Consider the following 14,463-nt stretch of genomic DNA (forward strand, 5'->3'; position numbering starts at 1 on the left):
GTGTGGGGGCGGGGCTGTGAGTCTGTGGGGGCGGGGCTGTGAGTCTGTGGGGGCGGGGCTGTGAGTCTGTGGGGGCGGGGCTGTGAGTCTGTGGGGGCGGGGCTGTGAGTCTGTGGGGGGCGGGGCTGTGAGTCTGTGGGGGGCGGGGCTGTGAGTCTGTGGGGGCGGGGCTGTGAGTCTGTGGGGGCGGGGCTGTGAGTCTGTGGGGGGCGGGGCTGTGAGTCTCTGGGGGGGCGGGGCTGTGAGTCTGTGGGGGGCGGGGCTGTGAGTCTGCCGGGGGGAGGGGCTGTGAGTCTCTGGGGGCGGGGCTGTGAGTCTCTGGGGAGCACCTTGCATGGCAGCCAATCGCCGTCAGTGTGTGAGTGTGTGTATGAATGGGTGAATGAGAAGCATCAATTTTACAGCACTTTGGATAAAGGTGCGATATAAATGCCAACCATTTACCATGCGCAGGAAGTGGTGTTCTAGGCCGAATGGGCATCGAGCTGGACTTGTTTCACCTTGTTGCGAGTGTGGTATTGCTCTCCGTAATGAAATGAGTAAATGGAGTGTAAACTCCAACGGCATCCCACACACTGCTTGACCTTGCAGATATTTTATAAGTAGCTTCAATCATTTTTCAGGGCGTTTGGATTGATGTTCAAGTCTGATAGATTGGCCACCTTACCCTCCAATCTGTTTTGCATAATGCCTGTGTGCTTGAATATTAATGTACATGTTCATATATTACTGGTATATGGTTACAGTACTTGAATATTAATGTATATGTTTATATATTAATGGTATTTGGTCACAGTGATTGCCACTTGGCAACACCATTCTTCATTGGCATGCAAATGAGCATTAGTGGCGGGATGAAGGAAAACGCTGACGGCCGTCTCTCTCTCCCGCGTCCTCCTCCCAGTCCACTCCCTCCCCGTCAGCTGACCTGCTGGGCCTTCGTCCGGCCGCTGCCATTGGCTCGGCCGCTCCCAGCGCCGGCAGCCTATTGGTGGATGTGTTTTCAGAGGCGGGGCCTGCGGCAGCTCCTTCCTCCGGGGCGAACGAAGAAGGCTTCCTCAGGTACGTGTGTGAGTGTGAGTGAGAGTGTGTGCGTGCGTGCGTGTATGCGTGCGTCCGTGTGAGCATGTGTGCGTGTGTGTGCGCGTGCGAGTGCGCGTGCGAGTGCGCGTGCGTGTGTGCACCTGGACTACTGTAACCAAAGTTAAATTCCGTTTCCAGCTGCCCTTTTGTCTGTCGTTCAATTGTATGTTTGGAAACGTGTACGATTGAATCTGTGTGAGTGAGTGAGAGTTGAGTAATGACCATCTCACTTCACACGACTTCAGAATGAGGAAGGGAATTTGTCAGAGGCTTGAGTGTGGTGTGAGATGGGCTGGGTGAGCGTTCCTCTCTGTGCTGGAGCTGTTTGTGTCCTGTCCCCTTTGTGTCCCTGCCGTTTGCTCCTGTCTCTTCCTCACGTTTGTTTTGTGTAATATTCCTGTCTGCTGTATTATTGCTGTGTGTGACTCTGTTTGTTTCTCTTGCGATTTTTCTCTCCCTCCCCGTCTCTCTGTGTGCCGGGCTTCTCTGTGTCTCACTCGTCCTCGATTGTGATTGGACGTTGGCAGAGATCTGGAACCTCCCACTGAGAGCTCTGACTCCCTATTGGTCGAGGCTCCTGGTGACTCGGAGTAAGGGGCCAGAGTTAGACTACTTCATTAAAGAAAATGGCAGCAGTGCCACATTGTACTGATAGTCGTGATAACTCCATTAGTTCAATTGTAACTTGTGAATCGTTGGCTGGACTTAAATTTTATGAGCACGTGAGGTTTTCTGTGCAGCAACAAATTAATTTGAATTATGACCAAATTTGGAGTTCTTCTGATTCAATTCTCAGAGTAAAGGTTGGTAAATGCTGTTGGTAGGAACTTTTATCTTTTTATGTAAATGGCATTGTCACTTTGCTTAAGCTTTTAAATGTCCTACTCTGTTTAATCGTGTAGGTGAATGTAGTTGCCTGGATGTGATTTTGGCTGAATTCAAAATACTAACCAGCTCCTGTTTATTCTTTTCTATTCTCTTTTATTCCCTCAAATTTCACTCTGCACGGCTCTCAAATACTGACCCAACACACACACACACACACACACACACACACACACACACACACACACACACACACACTCACACACACACATGCAAACACACACACACACACACACACGCACACACTCTCACTCTCTCACACGCACACACACACTCACACTCACTCTCTCACACGCACACACTCACACACACACACACACACACTCACACTCACACACCCCTACACACACACACACACACACTCACACACCCCTACACACACACACACACACACCCCTACACACACACACACACGTGCGCGCACACTTACACTCACTCTCTCACACGCACACACTCACACACACCCCTACACACACACACACACACACTCACACACCCCTACACACACACACACACGCACGCGCGCACTTACACTCACTCTCTCACACGCACACACACACACACACACACACACACTCACACACCCCTACACACACACACACACACACCCCTACACACACACACACACACACACACACCCCTACACACACACACACACGCGCGCACACTTACACTCACTCTCTCACACGCACACACACACACACACACACACACACACACACACTCACACACCCCTACACACGCACGCACACACACGCGCGCACACCTACACGTGCCACACAAACACACGCACCAATATGCATATACACACATGCACACAAACACACACACGCACACTCTGAATTGCTTCATTACACCTCTGATTTTCCCCTGATCCCCTCCTCGTTTTCCTCTCCTTTCATCACTTCCCTCGTTCTCTCACTCCGCTTGCTGCTTTTCCTCTCCCTCCCTCCTGCTCCTCCTCAGCTCTGAAGATTCTGCTCCGCCTCTGCCAGAGTCAAACGAGCTTCTCAGCAAGTAAGAGCCTGTGCAACACTATGTAGCACTGCGGTAGCACTGTATGTAGCACTGCGTTAGCCTGCAACACTGCGTATGTAGCACTGCGTTAGCCTGCAACACTGCGTATGTAGCACTGCGTTAGCCTGCAACACTATGTAGCACTGCGTTAGCCTGCAACACTGTGTAGCACTGCGTTAGCCTGCAACACTATGTAGCACTGCGTTAGCCTGCAACACTATGTAGCACTGTGTTAGCCTGCAACACTGCATATGTAGCACTGCGTTAGCCTGCAACACTATGTAGCACTGTGTTAGCCTGCAACACTATGTAGCACTGCGTTAGCCTGCAACACTATGTAGCACTGCGTTAGCCTGCAACACTATGTAGCACTGCGTTAGCCTGCAACACTGTGTAGCACTGCGTTAGCCTGCAACACTATGTAGCACTGTGTTAGCCTGCAACACTGTGTAGCACTGCGTTAGCCTGCAACACTATGTAGCACTGCGTTAGCCTGCAACACTGTGTAGCACTGCGTTAGCCTGCAACACTGTGTAGCACTGCGTTAGCCTGCAACACTGTGTAGCACTGCGTTAGCCTGCAACACTGTGTAGCACTGCGTTAGCCTGCAACACTGTGTAGCACTGCGTTAGCCTGCAACACTGTATAGCACTGCGTTAGCCTGCAACACTATGTTGCACTGCGTTAGCCTGCAACACTGTTTAGCACTGCGTTAGCCTGCAACACTGTGTAGCACTGCGTTAGCCTGCAACACTGCATATGTAGCACTGCGTTAGCCTGCAACACTGCATATGTAGCACTGCGTTAGCCTGCAACACTGCATATGTAGCACTGCGTTAGCCTGCAACACTGTATGTAGCACTGCGTTAGCCTGCAACACTGTGTAGCACTGCGTTAGCCTGCAACACTGCATATGTAGCACTGCGTTAGCCTGCAACACTGCATATGTAGCACTGCGTTAGCCTGCAACACTGCATATGTAGCACTGCGTTAGCCTGCAACACTGTATGTAGCACTGCGTTAGCCTGCGACACTGCGTATGTAGCACTGCGTTAGCCTGCGACACTGCGTATGTAGCACTGCGTTAGCCTGCAACACTGTACTTGCAAAGTTGTGACTTCTAACCTTAGTCTACTGTGCCGCCTCTTGCACTTGTTTCGCATTTGATTTTTTCCTTTTCCCATGTTCTGCCCGTGCTATACGGAGGGCTGGAGCAGTTACACAAAACAATGCGAGAGCTCATTCCTCTTGAGAAACTCACCGTGTTTTTAATTGAGTGCAATCATACACTGCTGCAGAATGCGGCCACCGTGTGTCAGACAGCAGATTTTGTGTTTTGATGTGCTGGTACACACTGATGAGGACTTCAGCCCGTTTTCCTGTCAGAAATTAGCAACACACTGGTGTTTAGGGCCTGAAAATGGCACTGAAGAAGAAACAACAATGTTTAGTCGTAATGTGTGCAAAATGAAATGCGTGAAAGACCACGACTAAAATTCAAATTAAAGTAGTGTCACACCCAAACTCAATATAATTCTTGGTATCAAACAACATTTCGACCCACAGTGAATCTTTGTCAGGTCAAACTAAAAGTAACCATATACGCCCATCCCTATATACAATGGCTTCAGAAAGTACCCCTTCACTGTTTGCACACTTTATTGTGTTGTAGACATTGTCCAATTTTAAATAGAGTATTTTTGCAAATAAGTATTCAGACCCTTTGCTGTGGCACTCCAAATTGTGGTCAGGTGCATCCTGTTTGCTTTAATTACATTATTGGTGTTTGGCAGACGCTCTTATCCAGAGCGACGTACAGTTGATTAGACTAGGCAGGAGACAATCCTCCCCTGGAGCAATGCAGGGTTAAGGGCCTTGCTCAAGGGCCCAATGGCTGTGCGGATCTTATTGTGGCTACACCGGGATTAGAACCACTGACCTTGCGTGTCTCAGTCATTTACCTTAACCACCACGCTACAGGCCGCCCCTCAATTAAATTCAAACTGAGAACATGCGGAAAAAGACAAAAATGTAACTCTTTGTGCCGAACTCCAAGCACTATGTCTGGTGAACACCAGGCACTTCATCTCCTGGCTAATACCATCCTGATGGTGAAGCATGGTGGTGGCAGCATCACGTTATGGGGGTGCTTCTCAGTGGCAGGGACAGGGAGACTGGTCAGAATTGAAGGAAGGATGAATGCAGCCAAACACAGAGAGGTCCTTGAAGAAAACCTGCTCCAGAGTGCACATGACCTCAGACTGGGGCGACGGTTCACCTTTCAGCAGGAGAATGACCAGGAGCATCCAGCCAATACAACACTGGAGTGGCTTTTGGACAAGTCTCTGATTGTCCTTGAGTGACCCCGCCTAAGTCCAGACTTAAACCCCATAGAACATCTGTGGAGAGACCGGAAGATGGCAGTTCACTGATGCTTCCCATCCAATCTGATGGAGCTTGAGAGGATCTGCCAGGAAGAATGGGATAAACTGCCCAAATCCAGGTGTGCAAAGTTTGTAGAGACTTACTCAAGAAGACTTGAAGCTGTACATGCTGCCAAAGGGGCTTCTACAAAGTACTGAGTACTTGTATAAATGAGAGGTTTACAGTTACAGTGATTTTGAATAAATTCGCAAACATTTCTAAAAACATCTTTTCACTTGGGTTATTGAGTGTAGATTGATGGGTGAAAATGTCAATTTTATCCATTTAATCTACAACAGAATAAAGTGTGGAAAAGGTTAAGGGGTCTGAATACTTTCTGAAGCCACTGTACATGTAGACTCAAGATTCATCAGCCTAGTTGGTCACCTGGTATCTGTTGTCAAACCCAGGTATGACATCCCCAATGGCGATAAGCCAGTATATATACCTGATGAAGATCCACGATGGGTCAAAACTTTATTTTTGAATTATATTGAGTTTGGGTGCACAGGCTCTGCCTTAATTGTAATCTCCCTGCCCTATATTGCCCTGGCTGATGTACGCACTATTTTACTGAAAAATGTCTGGCTTGGTCTCCTCTCACAGGTTTGTGTGCAAGAACAACGGCGTTCTGTTTGAGAACCAGCTGCTGCAGATCGGCATCAAGTCTGAGTACCGTCAGAACCTGGGTCAGTCCCTGTTCCCAGTCCCTGTTCCCAGTCCCTGTTTCCAGTCCCTGTTTCCAGTCCCTGTTTCCAGTCCCTATTCCCAGTCCCTGTTCCCAGTCCCTGTTCCCAGTCCCTATTCCCAGTCCCTGTTCCCAGTCCCTGTTCCCAGTCCCTGTTTCCAGTCCCTGTTCCCAGTCCTTTCACTGGCTGTGGGAGCCTTTCGTCCTGCAGAGTTAACCTGCAGGTCCCCTATGAAGCTGCCCTATAATGTGTTCAAGCCTTAAAGGGACAATCGGTTATTTTCGACTTCTAACGGTCAAGAGAGGAATTGCAGCGACAAACACCCTCAAATCACAACACTGTTTATCCCTCCCCCTTCTCTGAACGCCCAGACCTTGACGCAGAATTTCAAGTTTCAATTATTTATATTTTTACATGCTTAAGCCGCATTTCAGTTCTGGGTGTAATATAGCTGACTTTCAGATACCAGCTGAAGATCGCCTAATCACAGCGAGAATTCAACGCTATTAAAGGAAACGGTTCTATTTGATTTTAGTGTGAATTATTGCAAATTGCATTTTTAAATTGCAATTTCGGTATGAAATAGATTGATCGCTTAGCCCTATAATGGGCCTCGAATTGTCCTTCCTCCTTCAAAGGTAACCCTTCAGCTCAAAGTAGTCCTGACTCTTACACCTTTAAAAAAAATCTTTAAAAATGTTAAGGCTTGAAGCATGTACCTGATTTGAACAGGAACCCTATATCGCTTCATGGCTGTATACAATGTATAGTATCGTGGCATTGTATGGACAGCCCCCACCCATCTAGAAAGAATGGGTGTGTAATGTTTTCACGGTAAGGGGTTGGGCTGTACTGTGATCCGTACTGACCGTCTGTCTCTCTGTCCCTCTGTCTGTCCCTCTGTCCCCTCTTTAGGGAGGATGTACCTTTTCTATGGCAATAAGACCTCGGCGCAGTTTGCCAGTTTCTGCACGGTGGTCAGCTGTCCGGGGGAGCTGCAGTCTCATATCCTTTTGCGTGCTGTGCCTGGGCCGATTCCCCTGCCTGTGTCCGTGCGGTCTGCGCCGCATGAAGTCCGTTAAGAGAAGGGCTTCACTTATCTCTACACACAAATGTCAAATCAGAAAAGAAGATTTCAGTTTTCCTATGTCACTTTTACACTGAGTTTTATTGGGTTTATTATTCTTTCATCTGGAACTGCTCCGTACGTGTTAATGCGGCCCGTGTTTAGTATGAAGGCTGTGTGAAACGGTCAGCTTGGCAGTAGTTGTGTCACATTTAACGCTCTCCGTTCAGCAGTTTGTGCTACATCTCACAAACAGCAGCAAACTGCACTGCACTGTGTGTCAGTGTGCTGTAGTTGTGGCAGTGTGCTGTAGTTGTGGCAGTGTGCTGTAGTTGTGTCAGTGTGCTGTAGTTGTGTCAGTGTGCTGTAGTTGTGGCAGTGTGCTGTAGTTGTGGCAGTGTGCTGTAGTTGTGTCAGTGTGCTGTAGTTGTGGCAGTGTGCTGTAGTTGTGTCAGTGTGCTGTAGTTGTGTCAGTGTGCTGTAGTTGTGGCAGTGTGCTGTAGTTGTGTCAGTGTGCTGTAGTTGTGTCAGTGTGCTGTAGTTGTGGCAGTGTGCTGTAGTTGTGGCAGTGTGCTGTAGTTGTGTCAGTGTGCTGTAGTTGTGGCAGTGTGCTGTAGTTGTGTCAGTGTGCTGTAGTTGTGTCAGTGTGCTGTAGTTGTGGCAGTGTGCTGTAGTTGTGGCAGTGTGCTGTAGTTGTGGCAGTGTGCTGTAGTTGTGGCAGTGTGCTGTAGTTGTGGCAGTGTTTGAAAGGGCACGGTGTGCTTCTGGTCTGTTGAGGGTGATTCTCTGAGGGTGTATTTTACCCTGTTCCAGGCCCTGGAGGCGATTGTGACTCCTGTTTCTGTGGTGTTGTGAGGACCTTGACTCAGCCCCCTTCACAGGTCAATATGCAGACGAAGCCAGTGGAGCCCCTGGTGGAGGGAGGAGCGCAGGTGCAGCAGGTTATTAACATAGAGTGCCTGGCTGACTTCTGCGAGGCCCCTCTGCTCAACATCAAGTTCAGGTACAAACATTTACACACATCCTTGCACAACCTTACACACACACACACACACGCACACACACTCTCTCACACACACACACACACACACACATATCCCTTAAACACACGTACACACACGCACACACACACACGTACACACACCCCTTACACAAACACATCCCTTAAACACACGTACACACACACGTACACACACCCCTTACACACATCCTTGGCCACGCCATGGTGGAACTGATGGGATCATTAAGCAGAGTATGTTCGGTTTGTTTATATTCAGAACCCATGCAGTGAAGGGTGCCTGAAATGTGTGTGTGTGCGTGCGTGTGTGTGCGTCTGTGCGTGTGTGTTTGAATCCTCTCTGTATCAGGTACGGTGGAGCCCTGCAGAACATCACCCTGAAGCTTCCAGTCACCATCAATAAGTTCTTCCAGCCCACGGAGATGCCTTCTCAGGACTTCTTTCAACGCTGGAAGCAGCTGAATCTGTAAGCCACATTGTGTGTGCCTATCAGTGTATACGTGTGTTAGGGCTGATCAGAGAGGCCGCTATTTTTCATTTGTATCTGTATTCGGGAAAGCAAAATTCTTTGTATCTTGATAAAACTTAAGCGGATGTGGACAAGACACGGATGGGATAAATATTGACAGCAGGCATTGACAGCAGCTGTGTAAAAGCGTGTGTTGAGGAGGGTTTTGAGACGAGGCGCTGGCTCGGCCAGCCTGATCTCAGGCTGGGTATTCCGCCTCTACAGTGGCGTGGCTCAACCTGCCTGCACTGCGGCCCCCAGGACAGTGCGCTAAGGGTGCTAATGTCTCCTCCTGTCTTTAAGCTACACTGACACTACACTACACTACACTGCACCCCCCAGGACAGTGCGCTAAGGGCGCTAATGTCTCCTCCTGTCTTTAAGCTACGCTGACACTACACTACACTACACTGACACTACACTGTGGCCCCAGGACAGTGCGCTAAGGGTGCTAATGTCTCCTCCTGTCTTTAAGCTACACTGACACTACACTACACTGACACTACACTGTGGCCCCCAGGACAGTGCGCTAAGGGCGCTAATATCTCCTGTCTTTAAGCTACACTACACTATACTACACTACACTTCAGCCCCCAGGACACTGTGCTAAGGGCGCTAATGTCTCCTCCTGTCTTTAAGCTACACTACACTGACACTACACAGTGGCCCCAGGACAGTGCGCTAAGGGCGCTAATGTCTCCTCCTGTCTTTAAGCTACACTACACTGACACTACACCGCACTGACACTACACAGTGGCCCCAGGACACTGTGCTAAGGGCGCTAATGTCTCCTCCTGTCTTTAAGCTACACTACACTGACACTACACCGCACTGACACTACACAGTGGCCCCAGGACACTGTGCTAAGGGCGCTAATGTCTCCTCCTGTCTTTAAGCTACACTACACTGACACTACACTGCACTGACACTACACAGTCGCCCCAGGACACTGTGCTAAGGGCGCTAATGTCTCCTCCTGTTTTTAAGCTACACTACACTGACACTACACCGCACTGACACTACACAGTGGCCCCAGGACACTGTGCTAAGGGCGCTAATGTCTCCTCCTGTCTTTAAGCTACACTACACTGACACTACACCGCACTGACACTACACAGTGGCCCCAGGACACTGTGCTAAGGGCGCTAATGTCTCCTCCTGTTTTTAAGCTACACTACACTGACACTACACCGCACTGACACTACACAGTGGCCCCAGGACACTGTGCTAAGGGCGCTAATGTCTCCTCCTGTTTTTAAGCTACACTACACTGACACTACACAGTGGCCCCAGGACACTGTGCTAAGGGCGCTAATGTCTCCTCCTGTCTTTAAGCTACACTACACTGACACTACACCGCACTGACACTACACAGTGGCCCCAGGACACTGTGCTAAGGGCGCTAATGTCTCCTCCTGTCTTTAAGCTACACTACACTGACACTACACCGCACTGACACTACACAGTGGCCCCAGGACACTGTGCTAAGGGCGCTAATGTCTCCTCCTGTCTTTAAGCTACACTGACCAACAGTGCTGCACCTGTGGCCCCCAGGCTGCACGCTTCGGTCATTCCCAGATAAGGGCAAACATTTTACAGCATAGGAATATGCTTAACCGGCGCCTTTCCGTGTTTTTTCTCTGAGAGACTTTTGGGTTCCAGAGGTGTACAAAGAGAGAAATCAAATGAGAAGATATTTGTGCAAAATTTGTGAAATGAAGAAAGCAAGATTTGAAAACCTTCTTTACATGTTGGTGTAGGTTGAGTTCAGGATTGAATGACACCAAGGTTTCTTGTAGTGGCAGTTAAACTGGATGATAGTGGACCATGGTTTGCAATCTTGGTTCTGGCATGGTGGGGGCCAAAGAGTATAATTTTTAATATTAATAACATTGAACTGCAGGAAATTATCAGAAATATTTTGGATATCTGCTAGGCACTTGTGAAGGCAGGCTAAGCTGGCTTGATCATTTAGGCTGATTGGCAAGTATAGCTGTATATCATCGGCATGACAATGAAACCTGAATATTGTATTTGAATATAATGTCACCTAAAGGAAGGATGGGGCCCAGAATTGAGCCCTGGGGGACACCGTGTGGGGGTGAGGGTGATATGGAATAACCTGTGCAAACTGAAAAGTGTCTACCAATTCATTAAGATTTGAGCCATTTGGGGTGAGAGCATAGGTTTATGTGTGCATGTGTGTGGAAGTACTGAAAGTTACGCTTTGTTTCAGCCCTCAGCAAGAAGCACAGAAGATCTTCAAGGCTGGCCACGGGATGGATAGAGAACTGCTGAAAGCCAAGGTACCGTCCAACTTCTACTGGAGAACCCCAGCACACGAGAGCATCAGAGTAACGGCCAGAGAGAGCGTCAGAGTAACGTGCAGAGAGAGCGTCAGAGTAACGTGCAGAGAGAGCGTCAGAGTAACGTGAAGAGAGAGCGTCAGAGTAACGGCCAGAGAGAGCGTCAGAGTAACGTGAAGAGAGAGCGTCAGAGTAACGGCCAGAGAGAGCGTCAGAGTAACGGCCAGAGAGAGCGTCAGAGTAACGGCCAGAGAGAGCGTCAGAGTAACGTGCAGAGAGAGCGTCAGAGTAACGTGCAGAGAGAGCGTCAGAGTAACGTGCAGAGAGAGCGTCAGAGTAACGTGCAGAGAGAGCGTCAGTAACGTGCAGAGAGAGCGTCAGTAACGTGCAGAGAGAGCGTCAGAGTAACGGCCAGAGAGAGCGTCAGAGTAACGTGAAGAGAGAGCGTCAGTAACGTGCAGAGAGAGCGTCAGAGTAACGGCCAGAGAGAGCGTCAGAGTAACGTGAAGAGAGAGCGTCAGTAACGGCCAGAGAGAGCGTCAGAGTAACGTGCAGAGAGAGCGTCAGAGTAACGTGAAGAGAGAGCGTCAGTAACGTGCAGAGAGAGCGTCAGAGTAACGGCCAGAGAGAGCGTCAGAGTAACGTGCAGAGAGAGCGTCAGTAACGTGCAGAGAGAGCATCAGAGTAACGGCCAGAGAGAGCGTCAGTCACGTGCAGAGAGAGCGTCAGAGTAATGGCCAGAGAGAGCGTCAGAGTAACGTGCAGAGAGAGCGTCAGAGTAACGTGCAGAGAGAGCGTCAGAGTAACGTGCAGAGAGAGCGTCAGAGTAACGGCCAGAGAGAGCGTCAGAGTAACGTGCAGAGAGAGCGTCAGAGTAACGTGAAGAGAGAGCGTCAGTAACGTGCAGAGAGAGCGTCAGAGTAACGGCCAGAGAGAGCGTCAGAGTAACGTGCAGAGAGAGCGTCAGAGTAACGTGCAGAGAGAGCGTCAGTAACGTGCAGAGAGAGCGTCAGAGTAACGGCCAGAGAGAGCGTCAGTAACGTGCAGAGAGAGCGTCAGAGTAATGGCCAGAGAGAGCGTCAGAGTAACGTGCAGAGAGAGCGTCAGAGTAACGTGCAGAGAGAGCGTCAGAGTAACGTGCAGAGAGAGCGTCAGAGTAACGGCCAGAGAGAGCGTCAGAGTCACGGCCAGAGAGAGCGTCAGAGTAACGTGCAGAGAGAGCGTCAGAGTAACGGCCAGAGAGAGCGTCAGAGTAACGTGCAGAGAGAGCGTCAGAGTAACGTGCAGAGAGAGCGTCAGAGTAACGTGAAGAGAGAGCGTCAGAGTAACGTGAAGAGAGAGCGTCAGTAACGTGCAGAGAGAGCGTCAGTAACGTGCAGAGAGAGCGTCAGAGTAACGTGAAGAGAGAGCGTCAGAGTAACGTGAAGAGAGAGCGTCAGTAACGTGCAGAGAGAGCGTCAGAGTAACGTGCAGAGAGAGCGTCAGAGTAACGTGAAGAGAGAGCGTCAGTAACGTGCAGAGAGCGTCAGAGTAACGTGCAGAGAGAGCGTCAGAGTAACGTGCAGAGAGAGCGTCAGAGTGACGGCCAGAGAGAGCGTCAGAGTAACGGCCAGAGAGAGCGTCAGAGTAACGGCCAGAGAGAGCGTCAGAGTAACAGGCAGAGAGAGCGTCAGAGTAACGTGAAGAGAGAGCGTCAGAGTAACGTGCAGAGAGAGCGTCAGAGTAACGGCCAGAGAGAGCGTCAGTAACGTGCAGAGAGAGCGTCAGAGTAATGGCCAGAGAGAGCGTCAGAGTAACGTGCAGAGAGAGCGTCAGAGTAACGGCCAGAGAGAGCGTCAGAGTAACGTGCAGAGAGAGCGTCAGAGTAACGGCCAGAGAGAGCATCAGAGTAACGTGCAGAGAGAGCGTCAGAGTAACGTGCAGAGAGAGCGTCAGAGTAACGTGAAGAGAGAGCGTCAGAGTAACGTGAAGAGAGAGCGTCAGTAACGTGCAGAGAGAGCGTCAGTAACGTGCAGAGAGAGCGTCAGAGTAACGTGAAGAGAGAGCGTCAGAGTAACGTGAAGAGAGAGCGTCAGAGTAACGTGAAGAGAGAGCGTCAGTAACGTGCAGAGAGAGCGTCAGAGTAACGTGAAGAGAGAGCGTCAGTAACGTGCAGAGAGCGTCAGAGTAACGTGCAGAGAGAGCGTCAGAGTAACGTGCAGAGAGAGCGTCAGAGTGACGGCCAGAGAGAGCGTCAGAGTGACGGCCAGAGAGAGCGTCAGAGTAACAGGCAGAGAGAGCGTCAGAGTAACGTGAAGAGAGAGCGTCAGAGTAACGTGCAGAGAGAGCGTCAGAGTAACGTGCAGAGAGAGCGTCAGTAACGTGCAGAGAGCGTCAGAGTAACGTGCAGAGAGAGCGTCAGAGTAACGTGAAGAGAGAGCGTCAGTAACGTGCAGAGAGAGCGTCAGAGTAACGTGAAGAGAGAGCGTCAGTAACGTGCAGAGAGAGCGTCAGAGTAACGTGCAGAGAGAGCGTCAGAGTAACGTGCAGAGAGAGCGTCAGAGTAACGTGAAGAGAGAGCGTCAGAGTAACGTGCAGAGAGAGCGTCAGAGTAACGTGCAGAGAGAGCGTCAGAGTAACGTGCAGAGAGAGCGTCAGAGTAACGTGCAGAGAGAGCGTCAGAGTAACGTGAAGAGAGAGCGTCAGTAACGTGCAGAGAGAGCGTCAGAGTAACGTGCAGAGAGAGCGTCAGTAACGTGCAGAGAGCGTCAGAGTAACGTGCAGAGAGAGCGTCAGAGTAACGTGCAGAGAGAGCGTCAGAGTGACGGCCAGAGAGAGCGTCAGAGTAACGGCCAGAGAGAGCGTCAGAGTAACGGCCAGAGAGAGCGTCAGAGTAACAGGCAGAGAGAGCGTCAGAGTAACGTGAAGAGAGAGCGTCAGAGTAACGTGCAGAGAGAGCGTCAGAGTAACGGCCAGAGAGAGCGTCAGTAACGTGCAGAGAGAGCGTCAGAGTAATGGCCAGAGAGAGCGTCAGAGTAACGTGCAGAGAGAGCGTCAGAGTAACGGCCAGAGAGAGCGTCAGAGTAACGTGCAGAGAGAGCGTCAGAGTAACGGCCAGAGAGAGCATCAGAGTAACGTGCAGAGAGAGCGTCAGAGTAACGTGCAGAGAGAGCGTCAGAGTAACGTGAAGAGAGAGCGTCAGAGTAACGTGAAGAGAGAGCGTCAGTAACGTGCAGAGAGAGCGTCAGTAACGTGCAGAGAGAGCGTCAGAGTAACGTGAAGAGAGAGCGTCAGAGTAACGTGAAGAGAGAGCGTCAGAGTAACGTGAAGAGAGAGCGTCAGTAACGTGCAGAGAGAGCGTCAGAGTAACGTGAAGAGAGAGCGTCAGTAACGTGCAGAGAGCGTCAGAGTAACGTGCAGAGAGAGCGTCAGAGTAACGTGCAGAGAGAGCGTCAGAGTGACGGCCAGAGAGAGCGTCAGAGTGACGG

The 14,463-nt window shown here is 50.2% G+C and overlaps 1 protein-coding gene across 3 annotated transcripts in view; it reads left to right on the top strand.

Moving 5' to 3' along the window:
- Positions 1-14,463, top strand: part of ap2a1 (adaptor related protein complex 2 subunit alpha 1) — a 41,540-nt gene that overhangs the window by 22,104 nt on the left and 4,973 nt on the right. The window contains exons 13-20 of one of the 3 annotated variants that reach the window (XM_061225273.1): positions 905-1,062; positions 1,611-1,673; positions 2,935-2,985; positions 6,016-6,098; positions 7,014-7,102; positions 8,043-8,167; positions 8,532-8,648; positions 10,927-10,996. In XM_061225273.1, coding sequence (XP_061081257.1) covers positions 905-1,062; positions 1,611-1,673; positions 2,935-2,985; positions 6,016-6,098; positions 7,014-7,102; positions 8,043-8,167; positions 8,532-8,648; positions 10,927-10,996 — 756 coding nt within the window. The remainder of the gene's footprint in view (positions 1-904; positions 1,063-1,610; positions 1,674-2,934; positions 2,986-6,015; positions 6,099-7,013; positions 7,103-8,042; positions 8,168-8,531; positions 8,649-10,926; positions 10,997-14,463) is intronic. The other 2 variants (XM_061225274.1, XM_061225275.1) reach the window with 2 other exon arrangements.

This window comes from Conger conger, chromosome 16 (assembly GCF_963514075.1).
Source record: "Conger conger chromosome 16, fConCon1.1, whole genome shotgun sequence".
Classification (NCBI taxonomy): domain Eukaryota; kingdom Metazoa; phylum Chordata; class Actinopteri; order Anguilliformes; family Congridae; genus Conger; species Conger conger.